Here is a 23,739-nt window from a genome sequence, read left to right as displayed (position 1 = left end):
CAACCCTGGCAGCATGTTTTGCATACCCACCACTCTCTGTGTAAAACAAACCTTACCTCTGACATCCTCCCTATGCTTTCCTCAGTGCCTTAAAATTATGCCCCTCACACTAGCTAGCTATTTCCAACCTGCAAAAATGTCTCCAGTTGTCCACTGGATCTATGCCTCTTGTTATCTTGTACACCACTATCAAGTCACCCCTTATCCTCCTTTGCACCAAAGAGAACTCCCTTAGCTTGTTCAACCTTTCCTCATAATTTCCTCACCAACCCAGCCAGTGTAGCACCCCTCTGAGGGAGAGTGTTTGCTGTATTCAATGGGCTTGAAGGCGCCATTGAATCGAGCCGTGGAGGATAAGAGCAGAGCCAGCCCACCTCACGGATCCCTCGCTAGTGATACCATAATTCTTAACGACGTCACAGAGTTGGGAGAGGTGGCGCCACTTTCGCTAGTGACCCTAGCCGTGATATCACAAACACCACGTCGAGAGTCACCTGGGCCCCCTCCCGCGTTGCCCCTCTGTCACCCCCCGTCCCGCCGCGCACTCAATCCAGAGCCCTAGCCGCGGCCCCGGAGCCGAGCCCGCGGATCATGTGCTGAGGGTTAATGCCCATGCCACGAGCGGCTGCCCTTTGGTTGGTGATCCTGGTGCCGCGGCTACTGGCCGAGAACCCCACCGAGTGCGGCGTCAGGCGGCCGGACAGCGGGGGAAGAGCCTGTCCGCCCGGGTTGGCCCAAACCCCTCAAGGGAGTGCGTGGCCATGGCAGGTCAGACTGGAGCTGGCGACAGAGAACGAGCACTTCTGCGGCGGGGCGGTCATCAGCGAGTACTGGGTGATCACGGCAGCCCACTGCTTCATCCCGCCCGTGCCGCAGAACCTGCGTGAGATCGTGGTGGTCACCGGGCTCAACGACCAGATGAGACCCGAGCAATGGGCGCGCTACACCAAGCCGCACGACATCATCATGCACGAAGAGTTCAACGAGCAGACAGGCGAGAACGATATCGCCCTGGTCAGGATGGGAGAGCGCATCGCCTTCGACGAACACATAAAGCCCGTCTGCTTCCCCGACAGGGACATCTTCTTCAACAACCGCTGGTCCGCTTGCTACATTACGGGGTGGATGAAGTCCGGGGAGGAGACCTCCGACTTACTCCAGGAAGTGCCTGTCGTCTTCGTCTCCTTCAAAGACTGCAACGACACTATCTTCAGCGGCAAGCTCCAGCCCTCCATGATGTGCATGGACTTCAAGGACCAAGAGCTTGCCTGTCTCCTCGAGTCCGGCGGTCCGGTGGTTTGCAAAGCTTGGAACCGACAGCAGTTTTTCCAGATCGGGCTGGTGAGCTGGGTGAACGACTGTTCCCAGCGCTGGCCCGGAGTCTTCACCATGACCATGTCGTATCTGAACTGGATTGAACAAGTCACTGCCCGTTATGGGAAGATGTTTGACTTCAGGAAGTACGGAGTGGATAATGCTGCCAGGCAGAAGAGAATGAGGTTCAAAAACAGAGACAGAGGGGTTGTGATAGTCCAGCCTCTGAAGAATCACACAACGGTCTACAGACCCTGCCTTCCTCCATCCGTGTCAATCACAGGTATAGCGACCACGGTCACCTTTGCCGAGGCAGCGTCCGGGAGCGTCCGCTGCTCCTCTGTAATTGGGATGACAATTGCCCACATCCGCTCATTCATGCTCACTATGCTGGCGACGTGAGCCTGCCCCAAGGGCACCATAGACGCTGAGCAACTCCCGGCGGCGTTCAACCCCTATAGATGTGCGATTATATCCAAACCTGACTGATGTATCCATGAATAATAATTCTTTTTCTGATTAGACTTGAATATTAAATATTTATCGGAATGGAAAAGAACATTTGCAAATAGTACTGGACTTTTTCTTTGTCTTTGGAAGCGATCCATTAGTTTGAAGCTAAATATGAGCTAGATTTGAGGGAGTGTTAAAGTCAGCATCCATTTAGGAAGAATAAAGCAATTTGACTGACATCAGTGAACCATGAAGAGTCAGTTGTATTGGCAGGCTTCCTTCAGGAATATGCATTAGCAGGAAGCTGGACATACCAGTGGGAGATGCAATGACATATCAGAATCAGGTTTAATATCACCGCATGTGTTGTGAAATTTGTTAACTTAGTGGCAGCAGTACAATGCAATACAGGATAAATGTAGAAAAGATAAATAAATGAATTATAGTAAGTATATATGTGTATTAAATAGTTCGAGAACAGAAATAGTAAAAAAGTGAGGTAGTGTTCATGGGTTGAATATCCATTTTGAAATCAGATGGCAGAGAGGATGAGGCTGTTCCTGAATCACTGAGTGATTATCTTCAGGCTTCTGTGTCTCCTTCCTCATGCCAACAATGAGAAAGGGGCACGTCTTGGGTGATGGGGGTCCTTAATGAATGCTGCCTTTCAGAGGCACTGCTCCTTGAAGATGCCTTGGATACTCTGGAGGCTAGAACCCAAGATGGAGCTGACTAATTTTTCACATAATGAAATCCTTAAGGATATATCCAACCAGAGCTGCTAATCTTATGCTGCTATATAAAGGCTACAATTAGTAATTACATATAAAGATTACAATTAATAAGGGCTTCATGGGTCTGTTAGCAAAACAAGATCCATGGAATGAAGAACACAAGTGGACATATAATGTAGATCTAGCACAGGGAACAGTGAGCATGTGTTTTGAACTGAAGGTTAGTATACATTGATGTTCTCTAAAATTGATACTATGGCCACTCCTTTTCCTACATACGACCATAAGAAATAGGAACAGGAGTAGGTCATCTGGCCCAACAAGCCTGCTCCACCATTCAGTAACATCAATGTTGACCTGGTGGACCCACCTACCCGCCTTTTCCCTCATAACCTTTTATTTCCCTACTATCAGATCTAATCTAATCTAATCTAATCTAATCATTAATAGATATTATCAACTTGTAACTGGGTTCAATTTCTAAATTTGAAAATTTGCCAATGACATTAAACTTTGGAAGAGGAGCAAAGAGTGATGACAATAGCAATAGATCCACATGCAAACATATAAATTAGAATCAGGGCGAGGTCGCTTGACCTCTCAAGCCTGCATTAACACTTAGTAAAGTAGTAGGTGGCATGACTGTAATTCCACAAGGACATGGACTGGTAGAATTAGCAAACATGAGGAATTTAGCACAGACTTGTGAAATGAATTATTTTCGAAGAATGAGGAGAGGCAATCCAATAAAAAAAGGTACAGTACAAAATAGAATGGAGGAACAGAGACTGCTGGCGTTATGTGAACATAAATATTTGAAGGTGGCAGGACAAGTTCAGAGACTGGATAAAAATGTACAAAATATCTTAGGCTCTATGAATAGAAATTACAGTTTGGTTATAAGTGCAGTTCTGGGTACTACACTCTGTGCCTTTGAAAGAGTTCAATAGCAATTTATCACAATGGTTCCAGGGTAAAGGAATTCCATTAAATGGAGAAGCTAGGATTGCTCACTTTAGGGCAGAGATCATTTAATGGAGATATGAAATGGCACAGAGGCCTAATGGTTTGCATAATGCTTTACAGTTCCAGCTGTAAAAGGGGGTTTCATTCCCATTGCTATCTGTAATGGGTTTGTACGTTCTCTCCGTGACCACATAGCTTTCCTCTGGGCACTCTGGTTTCCTCCCACATTCCAAAGATAGATTCCAAAGGTAGCAAGTTCAACTGTAGTTTTCAAAATCCATTAAGTGCTTGAAGATAATGTAATTTGAGGGCTTGGTGTGAGCCAGGAAAATGGGACTAAATGGATGGTGCTTGCAAATGCTGGCAGGCATTTATTGGGCAAAATGGTCTCCATAATGATTCACAGTTTCTAAAACAGGAGTTTGCCAGGATTTTATAACATTTGAGATGCTAGACTCTAGGATGGTTTAAAATTTTGATTTTGAAGTAAGGAATGAATCCAAAGTTTGAAAATCATTTAAGGAGCTTTGAAATGTTAGTGAAGAAATTCTGGAGTGGGGGTTGTTGGCAGAGCGTCAAGAGGTTTGTCTTGTCATGCTGGTAACTTGGCTCACTGATGTCATGGATTACAGGAGCATGAACTCCTGGTTACTAAATACGACACAGTGACTATTGGGAGTTGGTGGGAAAGTCAGAGGGCTGGTGGATGGAGGCTGTTCCTCATTCATTAACATCAACATTTCTCCATTATTAAAATTACCATACAACCTGGGAGCAGCTGAAGAGGAATTTGTTTTATGAAGTATGTAACCATGAAAGGGCAATGGAACCAGTATGATTCGTAGACTACAAAATAGATCTAGGTAAGTAATTGAAAAGGAAAGATTTGCTGGTCTATAGAAAACTATTGTGATGAGTGAATAATTGCTTAGCTCTTTCCTCTTTGAAATGCTGTCGGGTTTGGTGAGTATCAAGCAATATTTATATGAATACCTGTGTGCACGAAAAGCTCTTCTCATTCCATGCAAAGAAAATTACTCAAGTATATCTGAGTCCAAAATGCCCTTCAAACTCTGCAGCTCTGGAGAGTAATAAGTATGTTTCAGTGATTACTGTCTTTTGGTTCCTGCTTCTTCACCACCTGGTCTGAGGGTAATGCAAAATGAAGTAAAGGCCAGAAGTGAGGTGATGATAGCAAAAGGGAGAGAGGATTTGTGACCAGGCATCTTTGGCAAGGGAGTTGGAGATGAGTCCGGTGTGAGAAGAATGAGAGAGTTGTAGGAGAATGGAGACACCAGAGAAGGGATCAGAACCAAGTTGACTCTGAGGAATATGAGATCAGAGCTATGTACGAGGGGCTAGAAAGACTGGGGAGATAACAAGAAACCAAGAGATGTGAGTGAAAGATGGGAGAGTGAAGTGGACAGTCAACAAAGTAGCTGAAGAAGGCAGGAGGTCTCGTTTATTGTCAATATGAAAGACGTTTCAAATGAACCTGTATCCTCCAAACTGTGACATTAATTCTTGTTGTTTATAATTGCAGAATATTTATTTCAACAGGATATTTAACAAATTGAATACTGCTTACTGAATGGCTGAACATGGAGTTTATCTTGTGGACTGAAGGGGCCTATGTGTTTCCTTAATCCTCAATGAATCAAAAACATAAGTTATTAAACAAAGACAAATTATTCTGAAAGATTCAGAAATAATTTACATGAATATAATTTTCAGTCTAGAGTACCTGAGATCTGAGATATATATATATATATATATGAATACCTGTGTGCACGTAAAGCTCGACATCAAGAACATAGGTCATCAAAGGTGCTGGATAAAGACCAGCAATATCATGATGGATCTCAACCACCTTGCTTGTGGACTGATGTCCCACTCCCATCAGGGAAGAAGCTACAATCAGGAAAGGACCACCAGACTGAAAAACAGTTACTTCCGCCAAGTCATCAGGCTGATAAACACACCCATCCATTAAGCTACCTCATCACACCACCCCCCAGCTTTCCCCTATGGTGCCCCAACCCAAGACGTCCTCCACCTCGTCCAAACATGCCCTCTCACCAAGATCTGAGACGGCTTTGCTGCAGCCTAATGATGCGCCAGGAGCTGGAGGAGCGGCTTGACAAAAGCCAGTTAGAAGTGTGAAGAGAAAAACACCTGCCATATGAAACCACAATCACACCAGCCACCACCAGTACTTTATCATTTCCTGACAGTGAACTTATGTGCTGTGCCTAGAGTCACTTTATGTACATACAATATATGTATCTATATTAATATCTATTATCTATATATAGAGGTAGATACATGTATAGATAGATATACATATATTTTATCCACTCCCTCTCCCCCTCCCTCTATATATATATATTTTCATGATTTGGGAAGACCTGCATCATTAATTGTTTTTAAGAAGGGAACGGTGAGCCACCTCCATCAACTGTTACAATTCTTCTTGTGAAGGTATTCCCATATTTTTGTCAGGATGGGGGGAAGGTTTCCGGTATGTAGGACTAGCAATGATGAAAGGTCGTGTGATTTGGAGGGAAACCTGTAGGAAGAGGTGTTCTCATGCATCTGTTGCTCTTGGATATTTTAGTGTTAAAGGTTGGGTTTGAGAGGTGCTGTTAGAGTAGACTGAGTGAGTACCTGCATCTCATGTTCTCAATAGTTATTGCTTATTTTTAAAATTTTTATTATTCCTTTATTTTTTTCTCTATTTGCGCAGCTTGGTGTCTTTTGCACTTTTGTTGTTTCCAAGTCTTGTGTGTGGTTTTTCATTGATTCTATAGTGTTTCTTTGTATTTACTATGAATGCCTGCAAGAAAATGAATCTCATGGTAGTTTATGGTGACACGTATGTACTTTGATAATAAATTTACTTTGACCTTTGGGTTTCAAAGATGGCATGAATGGGTGCCGGTTGTTGAGTGAATGAATGCTTAGAGAGTTTGATGGAGTACCAGTGAATTGGGCCGATTTATCCTGGATGCTGTCGACCTTCTTGAGAGTTGGTGGTACTCTACTCATGCAGGCAAGTGGTGAGTATTCCTTCACATCTTTGACTTGTGCCTTGGACTCGGTGGAAGGACAGGAGTCGCTTTCAGGATACCTAGTTTGCCTTTGCAGCCTTGATATTTATGTGAATGTCCTACTTGAGGTTCCAGTCATCGGACATGGTTGGGAACCCAATCATCGTCATGCCACTGAATGCCAAAGAAGATGGTTCACCTACCTCTACCACAACAGATTCTGCAGATGTTTGGAGTCCAGAGCAGCACCCGCAAAATGCTGGAGGAACTCAGCATATCAGGCAGCATCACTAGAGAGGAATAAAGAGCAAACGTTTTGGATTGAGGTCCTTCATCAAGACCGGAAGGGAAGAAGGTAGGAGGCAGAATAAGAAGGTGGGTGGGAGGGGATCGCCTAACTTAATTCAGATTTTTATACCTCAATGGTAACTAACTGATTTTCTGATTGTATCTACCATGCTATACTATGCTGTTGGATTTCCAAGAACTTCTGTCTTATGCCTCTCACAGTTTCAGCATAACTTTTTTATTCTCATTCAAACTGTCCTAGTTCGTCTTTTAACTAGGTCACTCTGAAAGTAATATATTACCTGGTCAACTTAGGTGTCCACCTATCACAGACTTGCCCTTTGTTCTCTCCAACTCTCCTCCTCTCTGCAGTTTTAAAACTAAACACTTGTGTTCTCAGTTTTCTAATTCTGAGGAAGAGTCGTTAACTTGAAATATTAACTTTGTGTTTTTCTCCACAGGCGCAGTTTGTCCTCCAACATTATCTATTTTTTTTCTCTCTACTTTTGAAATACTCGATAGAGGTTCAAGCGAAACTTCCTGGTGTGTCCTGAATGTTCTGTTCTCTGGAGAGAAAGTTACCATTCGGGAGTGAGCAAACAATTTAATTCCTTGTAAACCTATTGATTTGGAGTTATTAACTACCCTGGAATGAATTAATCAAATTATTGAAGATGGTTTCCAGCTTAGCTTGGAGGCAGTACTCGCATTCCAAATTTACATTATGTATTCCAAATGTATTCTTTTATCCAAATCTGCCTTACATTCTTCATATGTTAAAAGGAGAGAAATGGTATGTACCACGGCTGCTATAATTTTCGATTTGCTACCATTCAATAATGATAGTAATGCAGATAAATTAACAAGAACCACACAAGCTAAAAATGTAACGTACCATTTTTGAAATCAATGATGTAGGTTTAAATTTAAATTTGTGTCCCCTTGTCCTATATTCTCCCAATTACAAAGGCATGTACTATCAGAAATGATGCCCTTCAAGTGAGGTTGTGCCACTCATTTCAACTAAAGATGCTTTGAAACAAACGAGGGTCACTGGACACACTCAGCAAGTCAGGCAGTATAGGGGAAAGAGAAACTGTGAATGCTTATGGTCCAACGTGCACAAAATGCTGGATGAACTCAGTGGGTCAGGCAGCACCCATGGACGGAAATGTTCAGGCTGAGACCTGCTGAATGTTGATTGGTTATTTTGCTTGGTTGGTGGTGGAGGGAGATACAATGGAAGCATTTATGAAGCTCTTAAATAGGTACAAGGATACATATCCTTGCCATGCCCAGGTTTCATTGGCTTAATTAGCTTGGCTCAGCATTGTGGGCTGACGGGCTTGGAACTGTGCTATATTGTTCTTCCTATACGCGTGTCTAGTTCCAAACTGCAGTGGTAGATCAGACCCATAAGACTATAAGACATAGGAGCAGAATTAGACTACTTGGCCCATTGAATCTGTACTGCCAGTCCATCATGGCTGATTAATTATCCCTCTCAACCTCATTCTCCCAGTAACCTTTGACACCCTTACGAATCAAAAGCCTAAATCTCCGCTTTAAAGATACCCAGTGACTTGGCCTCCACCATTGTCTGTGGCAATGTAGTTGACAGATTCACCATCCTTTGGCTAAAGTTCTTTCTGTTCTAAAGGGATGTTCCTCTATTCTGAGGCTGTCCCCACTGGTCCTGGACTCCCCCATCCTCTCCACATCCTCTCTGTCAAGGCCTTTCAATATTCGATAGGTTCCAATGAGATCCCACCACATTCTTCCAGACTCCACGAGTAAAGGCCCAAAGCCATCAAATGCTCCTCATACATTAACCCTTTCATTGCTGGAATCATTCTCATGAACCTCCTCTGGACCCTCTCCAATGGCAGCACATCTTTTCTGAGATAAGGGACCCAAATCTGCTCACAATACTCCAAGACTCCCAAAGCTCTCTACTGCAGAATTAGGTGGGGGAGGGGGTTTATGCTGGAGACATAGGCATTGAGCTGGCGTGTGACTAAACTTGTTTTTTTTGTTCTCTCCATGGTTTAAATCAGCATCAAACTACTCGGATTCCTGCTATTTTTGTCTCAAATAAATTGATTTCACTGTTCAATAGCTGCTGTGAGTGGTTTTATCACTTTGTTACCATGGCAACAGAGCCTGAAAGGCTATTTTGGTAAATTAAGGACTGATATTTTAACGAAACTCAGTCCAAGCAGCAATATGTATTGTTAATACAGATTCTATAAAAGAAATCAAAAATAAACTCCGCTAGAAGGGACATAGCTGACCAAAGACACAAGTCTGGAATATTTCTACAATATGCAAATTCCATTTTTAACTGTCCTCACAATTATTGCTACTCACCGTCACCAGCTGGCTTGCTCTTAGCATAACAAATCTTCGGCAGGTTTAAATGGGACTTGGTAATGTGCACTTTAATCACTGTCAGCCCCAGTAGCTTCGACAATCCGTCTCGTCCCATGAGACCTTTCCTTTCCACGATTAACCAGACAAGGTTGCTGCTCCAAGATGTGTCCCACTTACCATAAGGAGGCACAAAATTCTCGATGAGAAAACACTTGCTTGGAAAGCTTAATGAAGATTTTTTTTTGTTGCTGGACCTCAATGTTGTGGAAAGTGAACTGTGATTGGAAGTTGGAAATTTCATGTCAGTTGCATGATCCTGTCTTTCCCAGGCTGCTGATAAGCTGATTGAGCTGTTTTTAAGGCTTCCGACAGCGTATAACACAGACTGGTGCATGTTTCAGGCCACTCACATGGATGCAGATTTGCTGCCGCTCCCCCCTCCCAACTTTAATCACTCCAACCCCACCCAGCTTTGCCTACTCCAACATCATCCCCCGTAATGCTGGCCATCCATAAGACCATAAGACATGGAATAAGAAATAGGCCATTCAGCCCATTGGGTCTGCTCTGCCATTCAATCAAGGCAGATTTACTTTCACTCTCAACTCCATTCCCCTGCCTACTCCCCATAACCTTTGACTCCCTTACTAATCAAGAAGCTATCAACCTCTGTTTTAAATATCCCCCAATGATTTGGCCTCCACAGCCACCCATAGCAATGAATTTCACAGATTCACTACCCTCTGGCTAAAAAATTCCTCCTCATCTCTGTTCTAAAGTGGTGTCCTTCTATTCTAAGACTGTGCCCTCTGGTCCTAGGTCTCCCACTGTTGGAAGCATCCTCTCCATGCCCATTCTATCTCAGACTTTCTATATTCAGCTGTTTCAATGAGATCCCCTCTCATTCTTCTAAGCTCCAGTGGCTACAGGCCAGAGCAACAATTACCCTTCTTCAAACACCAACTTCAGCTCCCAAATGTTCTCTGTCTCTCTCTCTCTGTCTCCCTCGCTCTCTCTTTCCCTCTCCCTCTCCATCCTCCTCCTTCCTTCTCTCTTCCCCTCTACCTGAGACTGCAAAGAGCTGTAGACTTGGCCGGCTCCATTACAAAGCCAACCCTTCCCACCGTTGAGCACATCTTCAAGTGGTGACACCTCAAGAAGGCAGCGCAGCTTCCATCATTGAGGAGCCTCACCATGCGGGATTTGCCCTCTCCATCAGTGAGCAGGAACAGGAGCCTCACAACCCAAACTCAGTGCATGGTGGAACATTGACTTACAGGGCATGTACTAGTCCTGAGGTTTGGAGATGTGAACCAACCAAAGTCTGAGATTGAGATGAGGATGCTAGTCACTGAGCTACAGCTAGGAGGTGTATAAGGATCAATGTCAATATTTACTATATGAGCAAATTAACAACATTAAAAACCCAAATACACCTTCAGACAACCACTGTCTCAAATTATTTCTTTTTCCAATTTTTACCCTGGTTATAGTTTATACAAAAGTCTCTTGTAACTATTGGAATAATTGCAAAAAAGTGCTTCGGAATTATTTTTTGTCCGCAAATTACAAACATTTCTCATCTACGATTTTGACCTATGCCAGACAAAAATGCTTGAGATGATCATCTATCAAACTGCACTCAAATATCAGTAATGCCATGTCTGGCAATACTTCAATAAACTGTAGCAGCATATCCTTCCTCCCACAGCTGCTTAGAGGAAGAGCTGAGGCCATAATTAGTGGCTGACATTCAACCCTGTCCCAGTCTTCTCCAGCTAGAAACCTAATTTGAGCACAGTTGGTAAATGAACTAGAGATTAATTTGACCTCTGTTTGCTCCTTCCCAGCAGAATCATGTTCAGGGGAATGAATGAAACATGCCTGGGTCTACTTGAGATCCCATAGCTATGCTGTTCCTAACTGAATGACTTTTCACCCTCATCAGCTGTGAAGTTGGCCAAGAATTCCACTAAGAGTAGATGGACATGCAATTTAGACTTTAGGATAAATATGATGACTTGGAAAGGACAAAGGAATGATGCCAGGCTCCAGAAATTTCAGTCAGCTAGAAAAAGTGAAGTGATATTCACGGGTAGTGGATTAAAAATGATAGAAAAAGATAAAGAGTTGGAGCACAGGGAGGGGAGCAGCGCATATAAGGAAAAGCTGGGAAACTTGAATTCAAGTGTGCAATTTAATCTGGAATCCACCTGGGTTACCCTCATGGAAGTAAACATGTTCCCTGACGTATACTGTATATGAAGTCCAGAAGCATGGCAACATAGTTAGGCTGTAACTATCCTTTGGTATAGTATGAATTGCTATTCATACTATACCATTGCCTTTGGTGAGCTAGTCAAGGCACCAGTACCTGGTAAATTAGACTATAATAAGTGTTGAGGGATGGCATGCAGAGGGTTCCTTTATAGAGTTATCGAGCACTACAGCACAAAAACAGGCCCTTAGAGCCAGTTATCTCATTACAAACTATTATTCCGCCCAGTCCCATCAACCTGCACCTGGACCTAAGCCCTTCATACCTCACACTGGAGCACCTGGAGGAATTCCACCTGGTCACAGGGAAAACTTGCAAACTCCACACGTGCAGTGCTGGAGGTGGGAATTGACCCTGGATCTCTGGAGCTGTGAGCCCCAGGCTCTACCACTGTCAACAAGTAGAAATTCTTTCAGTACCTTTGGAGCTACACTTGGGGAGAACAGATAAAGAGTTCTGTGTCAACCCTGACACTTACCTTGCAGGTGAATGAATTTCTTTGTGCTATCAGGGGCCGAGTCCCTTGCTGCAGTGTACTTAAAAAGAGTATTAGCTGGTTCAGGCTGAGTTACACAGAGTGGTGATATTCAGGATGTTCCTGACGTTGCTGGTGGGATGACTGGACAATGACAATGGGGGTTAAATGCCCAGGAGAAATGATAAATTTCCACTCATACCCTGCTTATGGCCAAAGCCTTAAACTGCCTCTTCCTCTGGTTCTTTGTTCAGTGACAAGGTGTAGTCAGCTAAGTCCCATGTCAATTAAGCTGTCTGACTGCATTTCCAGAAAGGGGTTCTCTTCATCACTAACTGCCCTGTTCTTCCTCCTCCTCCTCCTCTTCTACCTGCTGAAGAGTGGGAGACAGATACTACACTGGAGGATAAGACAGAGTCATTGCAACACATTATAATGCCAGCAATCACCAATCGGAGTTCAATTTCCACCACTGTCTGTAAGGAGTTTGTGTATTCTTTCTGTGACTGTGTGGGTTTCCTCCAAGAGCCGTGGTTTCCTCCCACATTCCGAAGTGTAAGGTTTAAGGTTAGTAAACTGTGGGCATGCTATGTTGGCATCAGAAGCATGGCAACAGTTATAGGTTACTCCGAGGTCATCCTCCAAATGTGTTGGTTGTTGACACATTTTACCGACTGTTTTGATGCTTCGATGTACATGTGACAAATAAAGCTAATCTTTATCTCCATAAACAAGAGAACCCTCTCAGGAATATGCTGCTGGGGCTTTCCTGACTGGCACAGTCACTGATAGCTTACTTTGAGCATCTCTGCAATGTTTCTGTTGGGAGCTTGGCTGATTACAAATGTACTCACAGGTACTTTTAAAGGTTCCCAGGGTATTAAATTCATAACACAGCCATTTCCCTCCAATAGCCATATATCACTGTGATGCAATAGCAGAAATGAGTTGAGCATAGAGGTCCACAAGGTAGGCAATGTTCACAACAATATGGTGCTAACCACCATGATCTTCTGATGGGGTCTATGACATATTGGACCTTTGCGAAGTGATTGCCCTTCCTGCTGCAGCACAGGTTGGTGATGCCCTATGGAGCCCAAAGTACCGCATGGTTGTGATCTATCATTCTGACCCTTCAAGAAGCCACAAGCTAGACAGCTGTTAGTGGCATCTATGATCTTTACTCAAAGAGAAGGTGTATTCTGCTCTTCTTGAAGAGACAACTTCTTTCATTTTGCAAAATCCATGGAGTTCTGTGAATGTGTTCAACTTCATCCATTGCCTAGAATAATCCAGAGGCATTATGGTAGCGTGGCAGTTAGCACAGATGATTTACAGTGCCAGCAATCTCTGATGTGGGTTCGATTCCCACCACAGTCTAAGAAGTTTGTCTGTTCTCTCTCTGAGCACGTGGACTTCCTCCAGGTTTCTTCCTACGTTCCAAAGATGTACAGTTAGTGTTAGGTATGATGGCAGCAAAAGCGTGATGATACTTGTCAGCTGCTTCCAGCACATCCTCACGTTTGATTTCATGTCAAGAGTCGTCGAGATTATTTAATGTCATTTCCAGTACACAAGTGTAAAGGAGAACTAAATTATTGTTACTCTGGATCCGATGCAGCACAAAAACACAATAAAATAGAGAACACAATAGCAAAAAAAAATCAATAAATATAAATACATCAAATAGTTTATATGCATCGATTGATCGTATGTACATGAAGTGACATTAGGTTCAGGGGTGCTTGTACGTAAGGTGACTGACAAGAAATGATAAAGTTGTGGTGGGTGGTTGGTGGGCAGAGGTGTTGATTAGATTTATTGCTTGGGGAAAGTAAATTTTTGAGTCTGGTGGTCCTGGCATGGATGCTACATAGACTCCTCCCTGATGGGAGTTGGACAAACTGTCCCTGAGCAGGGTGGGTGAGATCCTTCATGATATTGCTGGCCTTTTTCTGGCACCTTTCTATATAGAGTATGTGTCCCTGATGACTGGGAGACTAGTGGTTCCTGTCTGCTGCAGTGCTGTTCACTCACTGCGCAATGATTTAGAGGGTTAGGATTCTCCCTACTGTGCATCTGTAGAAGGCTGTGAGTACTGAGGCGAGTAGTCCACCTCTCTTCAGCCTCCTCCGGAGAGTAGAGGCATCGGTGAGCATTCTTGATTGTGTAGGATGTGTTCTGGGACCTTGCAAGCTTATGCGAGATGTGCACTCCCAGGAGTTTTAAACTGCTCGCAGTTTCCACTGCTGTCTCAAATGACACCTTTCTTTGTACGTTTCGATGTCTTGATATACGTGTGACAAGTAAATCTAATCTTTAAAGTCAGGGGGATTGGGATTATCCCTCCCTTAGCTCTGCCATAGTCACAGTGGCTAAAGAGCTCTACCCACAGCAGATGGGTGATCCATGTGAACATTTGTTATTTATTCACAGGGTGTGGATGTCACTGACTAACCCAATATGAATTGCCTCCCCTTAAATGCCCTGAAATGAGGGGTTTGCTGGACCCTTCAAGAAGCTCACACTGCTTTGAGCCTGGATTACCAGATACCATCCACATCAACCAATTACTACCACTGCTTTTCCATAACATCCTCAATGCCACAATATGATTAGTTGCAGGGTGTCCTGGCTGGGATACTTCATGATAGACCCATCCCAGCCTTAAGGTGGATTAGTGGATCCCCGGGCTTGACTGGTTCATGGGACGAGTTTACATTCTCATTGGATAGATACTAACACCCTGCTTTTCCCTGTCTGAGGAGTCCGGGTTGTAGGGCAAGGATCAGCCAATCTGACATTATTTTAGTCAGAGGCAATGAATCTGTGGAAATTTCACACCAGTGAGATGCAGATGCCATGTCACTCAAGACTGCAATTGACTGATTTTTGGACAGTCAAGAAATTAATAATTGAGCAGAACCTTATTAAATGGCAAGGAGAATCAAGAGGCATATGGCTTACTCATGCTCCCATTTCTTATTAGTTGAACCAAACTGAATAACTGTTTACCTGGCAATGGGCTTGGCTGTGATGCCTCAAGTAATCAGGCAGCTGCTAGTAATTGTCCTGGACCTGTTGTGCATGATATTGAGGGACAGATAATTCCCATTGAGACCACAGCCCAATCAAAGTCAACACCTTCAGTGAAGGAAAGGAAGATATTTTAGGGGACCAGATATTTTTTGAAAGCAGGTGTAATATGGGTTCCAATTCTCAAATTCTAATATAAATTTGAAATCAGGAGAAGGGGCAAAGGCGGGTTACTGGCAACTTAAAACCAATCGGTCCAGGCAGATGAGGCCTGTCAGCTGTAGTTGGCAAGGAAAACTGAAGGAAAACTCTGATCTCAAACCTCTGTTGCCTTGCAGCTATGCTCACTCATGGGGAAGGCTTCAGGAGTAAACCCTGAGGAAAAATCTGGAGCTGGAGTCCCTACAGTTCTACTTGAGTTCAACGCTGACTGGCAACTCCTGCAATGCCACTGGTATCGGTCTCTGCAGTTGCTTTGGAGCTGCGTAGAGAAGAGTTGCCCACTGAATGGGCAGCAGCTTGCTCTCCATAGTGTCCTTCCCTGGCTTGCATATCTGAAGACACTAGGATGCCACATCCATGGTCAACCCAGGCCAACAGAGGCCTCAATGTATTTGAATTTGAAAGGGGGGGGGGAATGAAATACATCATTCACAGTGGATCCTTTCCCTTTTAACATTTGTCTTCTCAAAACAGGAGCATTGAGCTGAAAGGTCAGATAGAGAGAGACCTCAGAAGAGGTTGTGTCTCTGACATTTTCTGATGCGAGATGAAAGGGGTGAGTCAGACAGCTTGTTTTTTCCCTCCCTCCAGTTCCTAAGCTGCATGATCAAATAACCACCTATGACTGGTCTTGAACCAATCCAATTTGGTGCCAGACATTTGTGCTCCTAGGGCTTTCTGTTACCTAATGACCAAACCTCAGGTGGATTTTGTCTTTTATTTTTAAGTCCATGTGGTACAGCTAGTAACATTGAATCTAGAGCAGTGTGGCCTGGCTGCCAGATTTCCAAATGGTCCATTAGTCCATGAAAGTGACTTTGTTATTCCTTTATTTTCATTATTTACCTGTTTTGTACTTTATAGTAATTTTTATGCCTTTGCTCTGTGCTGCTGCTGCAAAACAGCAAATCAGTGACAATAAACTTGACTCTGGTTCTGGTAGAAACACAGTCAGTTAAGGCTTTCAAGACGACATGGATAGGCATTTAAGGGAAACTAATTTGCAGACTTCAGGGGAAGTGCAAGTGAATTGTACTGAATGATACCTTCTCTAAGAAATTGGTATGGACTTAAGGGGCCAAATGTGCTATAAGTATTCTGTTATTCTATGATTTATCTTTCTGCTCCTTGTCATAAAAAGAATTCCCATTTTCCATTGACCAATTTTTGTTAGCTGTCACTTTACATGATCAGACCCTAACATTATTCAATTCCTCTTTAAATCTCATTGAGCCATATAGTTGTACATCATAGGAATAGAGCCATTGTATTAAACTTAGCAGAGACCTTGTTTGACAGGAGCTTCTGAAGGTACAAAGGAATTAAAATATCATGGTCTGTTCACTCTCCATCTACCTGTATGAGAGGCTGGGTTTGATTGACATCACTAATTCACAGGAATATCCATTTCTCCTTCTGGTAAACAAATTTCCCACCCCCTCACCTCTTCCTCTATTCCCCACTCTGACCTGTCTATTATCCTTCCCTTTCTCCTGTGGTCCACTCTGTTCTCCTATCAGATTCCTTCTTCTCCAGCCCTTGACCTTTCCCACTCAACTGATTTCACCTATCACCTTCCAGCTATCCTCCTTCCCCTCCCCCATCTTTTATATTCTGGCATCTTCCCCCTTCCTTCTCCGTCCTGAAGAAGGGTCTTGGCCCAAAATATCAACTTGTGGTGATCCACTTTCTACATAGGCGAACTGTCTCACAAAATGGCGTGCGTGTCGGCAGAGCGGCCAGCCCCAAAATGGAACTGGGCCTTCTTCTTCACCAGCAAGGGGAGGAAGCCCGTGCGCGGGAAGAGGCTTTTGTAATGCGCCTCTGACGTCATTTCCACCCGGAGAGCGCGGGAACGGAACTGCGTAAAAGCCAGTGCTGCAAAGTTTGAATAAACTTATCTTGAGTGCAATTTACAGACTTGGTGTCGCTATTTCTAGCTCTGTGTGTAGCACATCGCTACATTGGTGACCCCGACGGTCCAAACGGGATTTGGACCAAAGATGATCGACTCTTCATCTATTCACGCAATTTTGCTAAAACTGCCAACTTTCTGGATGCTGCGGCCACGCGTGTGGTTTGATCAAGCAGAAGCCCAGTTCCAGATTCGGCAGATATCTTCTGATTCCATGCGTTACTATTATGTGGTGAGCTCCCTTGTCCAGGAGACAGCCGCCCAGGTTAGGGATTTCATACAGTCACCCCCAGAAGAAGGCAAATATGCAGTAGTCAAAGCACTGCCTATAGGGACCTTTGGCCTCTCACAGCGTCAGCGAGGTGCCCGCTTGCTGCACCTGGACTGTTTGGGAGCAGGCCGCCGTCAGCATTAATGAACGAGATGCTGGCCCTGGCTAAAGGACACAAGCCCTGCCTCATGTTTGAGCAGGTGTTCCTAGAGCAACTGCCCGAGGACATACAGCTGCTGCTGGCCGACGCAGATTTCAGTGACCCCCGGAAGGTGGCAGCCCAGGCAGACGTGCTGTGGAAAGCCAAGAGGGAGAACGGGGCATCCGTCAGACGGATTACCAAGCCACGCGCCCAACAGCAGGCCAGACCAGGCCCGGCAACAGAGTGCACACAACCCAGAGGCAGGAGTGAGGAGGCCAATGAGCAGTGGTGTTTTTACCACCAGTGGTGGGGCACAGAAGCCCGCAATTGTCGCCCGCCCTGCAAATTCCCGGGAAACGCCAGGGCCAGTCGCCGCTAATGGCTACGATGGCTGGCCACCAGGACAGCTTCTTGTACGTCTGGGACAAGCAGTCAGGACGCTGCTTCTTGGTTGACACTGGAGCAGAAATCAGCGTCTTACCCCAACAGGATACGACACCCGCAACAGGGAGCCGGGACCCACCCTGAGGGCCACAAATGGCAGCATGATATGGACCTATGGCACCTGCACAGTGCAGCTGCAGTTTGGCGCCAGCCGGTTCACGTGGGACTTCACACTGACCGCCGTGGCCTAACCACTCCTGGGGGCAGACTTCTTGCGAGCTCACAGCCTGCTGGTCGGCTTGCAAGGGAAAAGACAGGTCCACGCCAAGGCTTTCCAGACGTTCTCCCTGGGTGAAGCCAAGCTGCCGGCCCCACACCTGGACTCCATCACGCTGTCTGACGAATTCACCAGAATCCTGGCAGACTTTCCATCGGTTCTGGCACCACAGTTCACAGCAGCCATGCCCAGACACGGAGTACAGCACCACATTCCGACCCAGGGATCACCCCTCCACGCCCGCGCACGAAGGCCCCCCCCCCCCCGGACAAGCTCTGCCTGGCGAAGGAGGGGTTCAAGAGGATGGAGGAATTGGGGACTGCACAGCGGTCCGACAGCCCATGGGCCTCCCCCCTGCACATGGTGCCCTAAGCAGCCGGGGGCTGGAGACCATGTGGTGACTACCACAGACTGAACGAGGCTACAACTCCAGACCGCTACCCTGTGCCGCACGTACAGGACTTTGCAGCAAGCCTGCACGGGGCAAGCATCTTTTCCAAGGTAGACCTTGTCCGGGGATACCATCAAATCCCAGTACACCCTGAAGACATGCCCAAAACAGCACTCATCACCCTGTTTGGCCTGTTCGAATTCCTCCGAATGCCGTTCAGCCTGAAGAATGCTGCACAGACATTCCAACGGCTAATGGACGTGGTGGGACGCGACCTGGACTTTGCGTTCATCTATTTGGATGACATCCTCATAGCCAGCAGTAGTCGTCAGGAGCCTCCACCAGCACTACTCCCACCTGAGTGATTTCAGCCTCACGATCAACCTACCCAAATGCCAGTTTGGACTCGACACCATCGACTTCCTGGGTTACAGGATTACCAAAGATGGGGCAACACCTCTGCCCACCAGGTAGACGCCATCCGCCACTTCGCCCGGCCCAACACAGTCAAAGGCCTGCAGGAGTTCGTTGGTTTGGTGAACTTCTACCACCACTTCCTCCCCTCAGCAGCCCGTATCATGCGCCCTTTGTTCACCCTGTTGTTGGGTAAAGGCAAGGACATTACTTGGGACAAAGAGGCCGTGGCCACTTTCACTAAAGCCAAGGAAGCCTTGGCAGACACTGCAGTGCTGGTGCACCCCAGAACGGACATTCCAACCGCCCTCACAGTGGACGCATCCAACACAGCAGTCGGTGGGGCGCTGGAGCAACTCATCAAGGGGCGCTGGCAACCCCTGGCGTTCTTCAGCAGGCACCTATGGCCACCCGAACTCAAGTACAGTGCCTTCGACCAGGAGCTGTTGGCACTATATCTGGCATTTCAGATACTTCTTAGAAGGCAGGCCGTTCGCCGCGTTCACGGACCACAAACCGTTGACCTTTGCATTCACGAAGGTGTCCGATCCCTGGTCGGCCCGCCAGCAGCAACATCTGTCCTACATCTCCGTGTACACAACGGACATCCAGCATGTCTCGGGAAAGGACAACATCGTGGCGGACGCACTCTCCAGACCAGCTATCCAGGCCCTGTCCCAGGGGTGAACTATGCAGCACTGGCGGAGGCGCAGCAGGCAGATGATGAGATGCCCAGCTACAGGACCGCATTCTCGGGTCTGCAGCTGCAAGCCTTCCTCATAGGCCCAGGTGAGAGGACCCTCCCGTGTGACGTGGCTACCGGCCAACCTCGCCCCATCGTCCCGGCAGCCTGGCGGTGGCGAGTTTTCGACTCTATACATGGCTTGGCGCACCCATCTATCAGGACAACTGTCCGGATGGTCTCCAGCAAGTTTGTGTGGCACGGACTTCGCAAACAGGTCAGCGAATGGGCCAAAACGTGCACGCAGTGTCAAACAGCCAAGGTGCAGCGGCACACCAAAGCCCCGCCGCAGCAGTTCGAACCCACCCGCCAGAGATTCGACCACATTCATGTGGATATCGTGGGGCCCCTGCCAGTGTCACGAGGAGCGCGGTACCTCCTAACTATGGTAGGTGGATCCACGAGATGGCCAGAGGCGGTCCCGCTCGCCAACACCACCGATTTCTGCGCCCGAGCACTGATTGTAACCTGGGTAGCACGCTTCGGGATACCGGCCCACATTACCTCCGACAGAAGTGCCCAGTTCACTTCCAGCCTATGGTCGGCTGTGGCCAGCCTGGGAACACAGCTACACCACACAACTGCCTACCACCCACAGTCGAACGGACTAGTGGAACACTTACACTGTCACTTGAAGTCGGCTCTCGTGACCTGCCTGAAAGGGCCTAACTGGGTGGACGAGCTTCCCTGGGTCCTGCTTGGAATCCGCACGGCGCCCAAGGAAGATCTACACACCTCGTCGGCCGAGTTGGTGTACGGCACACCCCTGGTCGTCCCAGGAGAGTTTAAACCAGCCCCAAGGGGGCAAGAGGAAGAACCCGCAGCAGTCCTGGACAGACTTTGCAAAAGGCTTGGCAACCTGGCCCCCATACCGACTTCACAGCACGGACAGATCCCAGCCTGCGTACCCAAAGACCTGCAGATCTGTAAGTTTGTATTCATACGAAGGGGCACACACCGGGAACTGCTACAACAGCTGTATGAGGGGCCGTTCAAGGTGATCAGGAACAACGGGTCCACGTAAGTTCTGGACATTGAGGGGAAAGAGGAGGTTTTCACGGTGGACTGACTCAAACCGGCCCATGTGGACTTGGCGCAGCCGATCGAGGTTCAGGCACCGTGGCGCAGAGGCAGACTGCCCAAACAGAGACTGATCCAGACTGTGGACATTAGGGCGTGTATTGCCGGTTCTGGGGGTGGGGATTATGTGGTGACCCACTTTCTACACAGGCAAACTGGCTCACAAAATGGCGTACATGTCGGCAGAACGGCCAGCCCCAAAATGGCGCTGGGCCCTCTTCTTCACCAGCAAGGGGAGAAAGCCCGCACACAGGAAGAGACTTTTGTAGTGCACCTCTGATGTCATTTCCGCTCAGAGAGGGCGGGAACGGAACTGCGTAAAAGCCAGTGCCGCAAAGTTTGAATAAACTAGTCTCAAGTGCAACTTACAGACTGCGTGTCGTTATTTCTAGCTCTGTGTGTAGCACATCACGACAGACTATCTATTCATTGCCATAGATGCTGCCTGACCTGCCGAGTTCCTCCAGCATTTCGTGTGTGTTGGTTTGGGTTTCCAGCATCTGCAGACCTTCTTGAGTTTATGATTTACTTCTTGTATTCTGTTGCCTCAATGAGGGAGGATCATCAACGTCATGGTGGAGAGGCTTGTGAGCTCCCGAGATCCCGAGTGTAGAGTTTTGCCATCTGGCGCTCAACTCCTGGTCACCCATGGTGGTAAGGTCAAGGGTGAAGTTCCAGACAAAGAGCGTCCAATGAAGACTTCTATCCTGGAGCTGTCAGAAGATGGTGTCTCATCACAATGGCATGAAGATGGAGGAAGACAGCAGCAGTGAACGGTCACCAGTTGCCCTATGCTCCACGCCACTGGACTCTAACTCCAATCTGTCAAGGACTGCGCAGTAGCTGCCCACGCATCAGCCTCCCCCACATTAAATAAACTCATGTACGGGTGCTCTCCATTAAGGGAATCCACCCTAACATCCAGGTTATGTGGATTCCGGACCAGCCTCTACAGCCACCTGAGGACCCACCAATAGACAACCTGTTTGGAGAACATCATACTCAACCTGAAAGATTGCACTACAGACATTGTAGGGTCTCAGCACATTTGGGACTTTACTCAATCAGGTCAGCACCTTCAGGTCTGAGCAACAGTGACTATTATAGTCATAGTCATAGTCATACTTTATTGATCCCGGGGGAAATTGGTTTTTGTTACAGTTGCACCATAAATAATTAAATAGTAATATGTAAATTATGCCAGGAAATAAGTCCAGGACCAGCCTATTGGCTCAGGGTGTCTGACCCTCCAAGGGAGGAGTTGTAAAGTTTGATGGCCAGAGGCAGGAATGACTTCCTATGACGCTCTGTGTTGCATCTCGGAGGAATGAGTCTCTGGCTGAATGTACTCCTGTGCCCAACCAGTACATTATGTAGTGGATGTGAGACATTGTCCAAGATGGCATGCAACTTGGACAGCATCCTCTTTTCAGACACCACCGTCAGAGAGTCCAGTTCCATCCCCACAACATCACTGGCCTTATGAATGAGTTTGTTGATTCTGTTGGTGTCTGCTACCCTCAGCCTGCTGCCCCATCACACAACAGCAAACATGATCACACTGGCCATCACAGACTCGTAGAGCATCCTCAGCATCCTCCGGCAGATGTTAAAGGACCTCAGTCTCCTCAGGAAATAGAGATGGCTCTGACCCTTCTTGTAGACAGCCTCAGTGTTCTTTGACCAGTCCAGTTTATTGTCAATTCGTATCCCCAGGTATTTATAATCCTCCACCATGTCCACACTGACCTCCTGGATGGAAACAGGGGTCACCGGTAGATTCATAAATACAAAGCCAGCTCACTACTGTCCTTTAAGGAAGGAAACCCCATCGTTTTATACTTGATATTATTGTACTTGCTATTGGGAATTTGACAGAACAGATTTGCAGGAACAATTATTCTGTACTTTCCTAAACCATTTTTATTCCTGGAAGTATTTAGTGGGGCAGTATAGAAAGTGGTTCATAACTTGTGGCCAAAGGACTCCTTCTGACCACCAAGAATGGCTTGGTCTTGTCCTTACTAGTGAATCACCAGTCCCTGCTGAGTGCCAGTTTAGACACCAAAGCCGATTCCTGATGATTGAGGCTTTGCAAGGTACAGGGTCGTCCTGCTTGTAAAATGCAAGCATCACTCCCAAAAATACTTTGACAGCTGGTTGACCCACTTCCCAGGTCTGAGTCCTAATCAATGGTGATCAAAATTAGAGGGATTTAATCAAATTATTAAAATACTTAAAAAATTAAATAATGTTTGAAAGAGTTATAAGAATGCAAAATAATAGTATTAGTTTAAATTCATATAATTTACATTTAAATTAATTTAGCAGCTGTAAATGACCTGCCTCTTACCCATCATAATGACAACCATCATAATGCATTAAACACGGTGTCAAAGCACACTGAGTTCTGTGTTTACAATATATGTTTTCTCTGTGCAACTTTTTTTTTTGCCATCATCGTACGATGAGAGGTTGAAAATAGAATCAACACAACTTCTAAAGCCACCTGCCAAAGGGCCTCAGCCCAATACTCTCTTCCATAGATGCTGAATGGCCTACTGAGTTCCTCCAGCATATTGTGTGGGTTACTTGGATTTCTTTTGTTTGTGTTTTAAAGTCACCATAGCTTTGATGAAAATTCAGTGCATCAAGTAATTCAAGGGAGAGCAATGCTACAAGAGATATATAATAAGCATTTCTGGGTTACGGGGAGAAGGCAAAAGAATGGGGTTTGAAAGGAATAATAAATCAGCTATGATGGAATGGCAGAGCAGACTCGATGGGCTGAACGGCCTGCCTAATTCTGCTGTAATGTTTTATGGTCTTATTGTCTTACAAATGTAATCAGTCTGGTGCAATCAAAAGTGGGACCCAATAACCAGCTTTTTCATGTGGTAACTTGTACGATCAGAGAAACCTCATTTTCAAAAT

At 46.1% G+C, this 23,739-nt stretch overlaps 1 protein-coding gene across 1 annotated transcript; it reads left to right on the top strand.

Moving 5' to 3' along the window:
- Nucleotides 1-606: 606 nt before the first annotated feature.
- Nucleotides 607-10,247, top strand: LOC140209399 (serine protease 27-like). The gene is made up of 2 exons (XM_072277650.1): nucleotides 607-1,656; nucleotides 10,185-10,247. The coding sequence occupies exons 1-2, from the start codon at nucleotides 607-609 to the stop codon at nucleotides 10,245-10,247; spliced, it is 1,113 nt and encodes a 370-aa protein (XP_072133751.1).
- The last annotated feature ends 13,492 nt before the right edge of the window (nucleotides 10,248-23,739 follow it).

This window comes from Mobula birostris, chromosome 14 (assembly GCF_030028105.1).
Source record: "Mobula birostris isolate sMobBir1 chromosome 14, sMobBir1.hap1, whole genome shotgun sequence".
Classification (NCBI taxonomy): Eukaryota; Metazoa; Chordata; class Chondrichthyes; order Myliobatiformes; family Myliobatidae; genus Mobula; species Mobula birostris.
The sequence above is the reverse complement of the archived record's forward strand: the minus strand, read 5'-3'. Positions and strand labels throughout refer to the sequence as shown.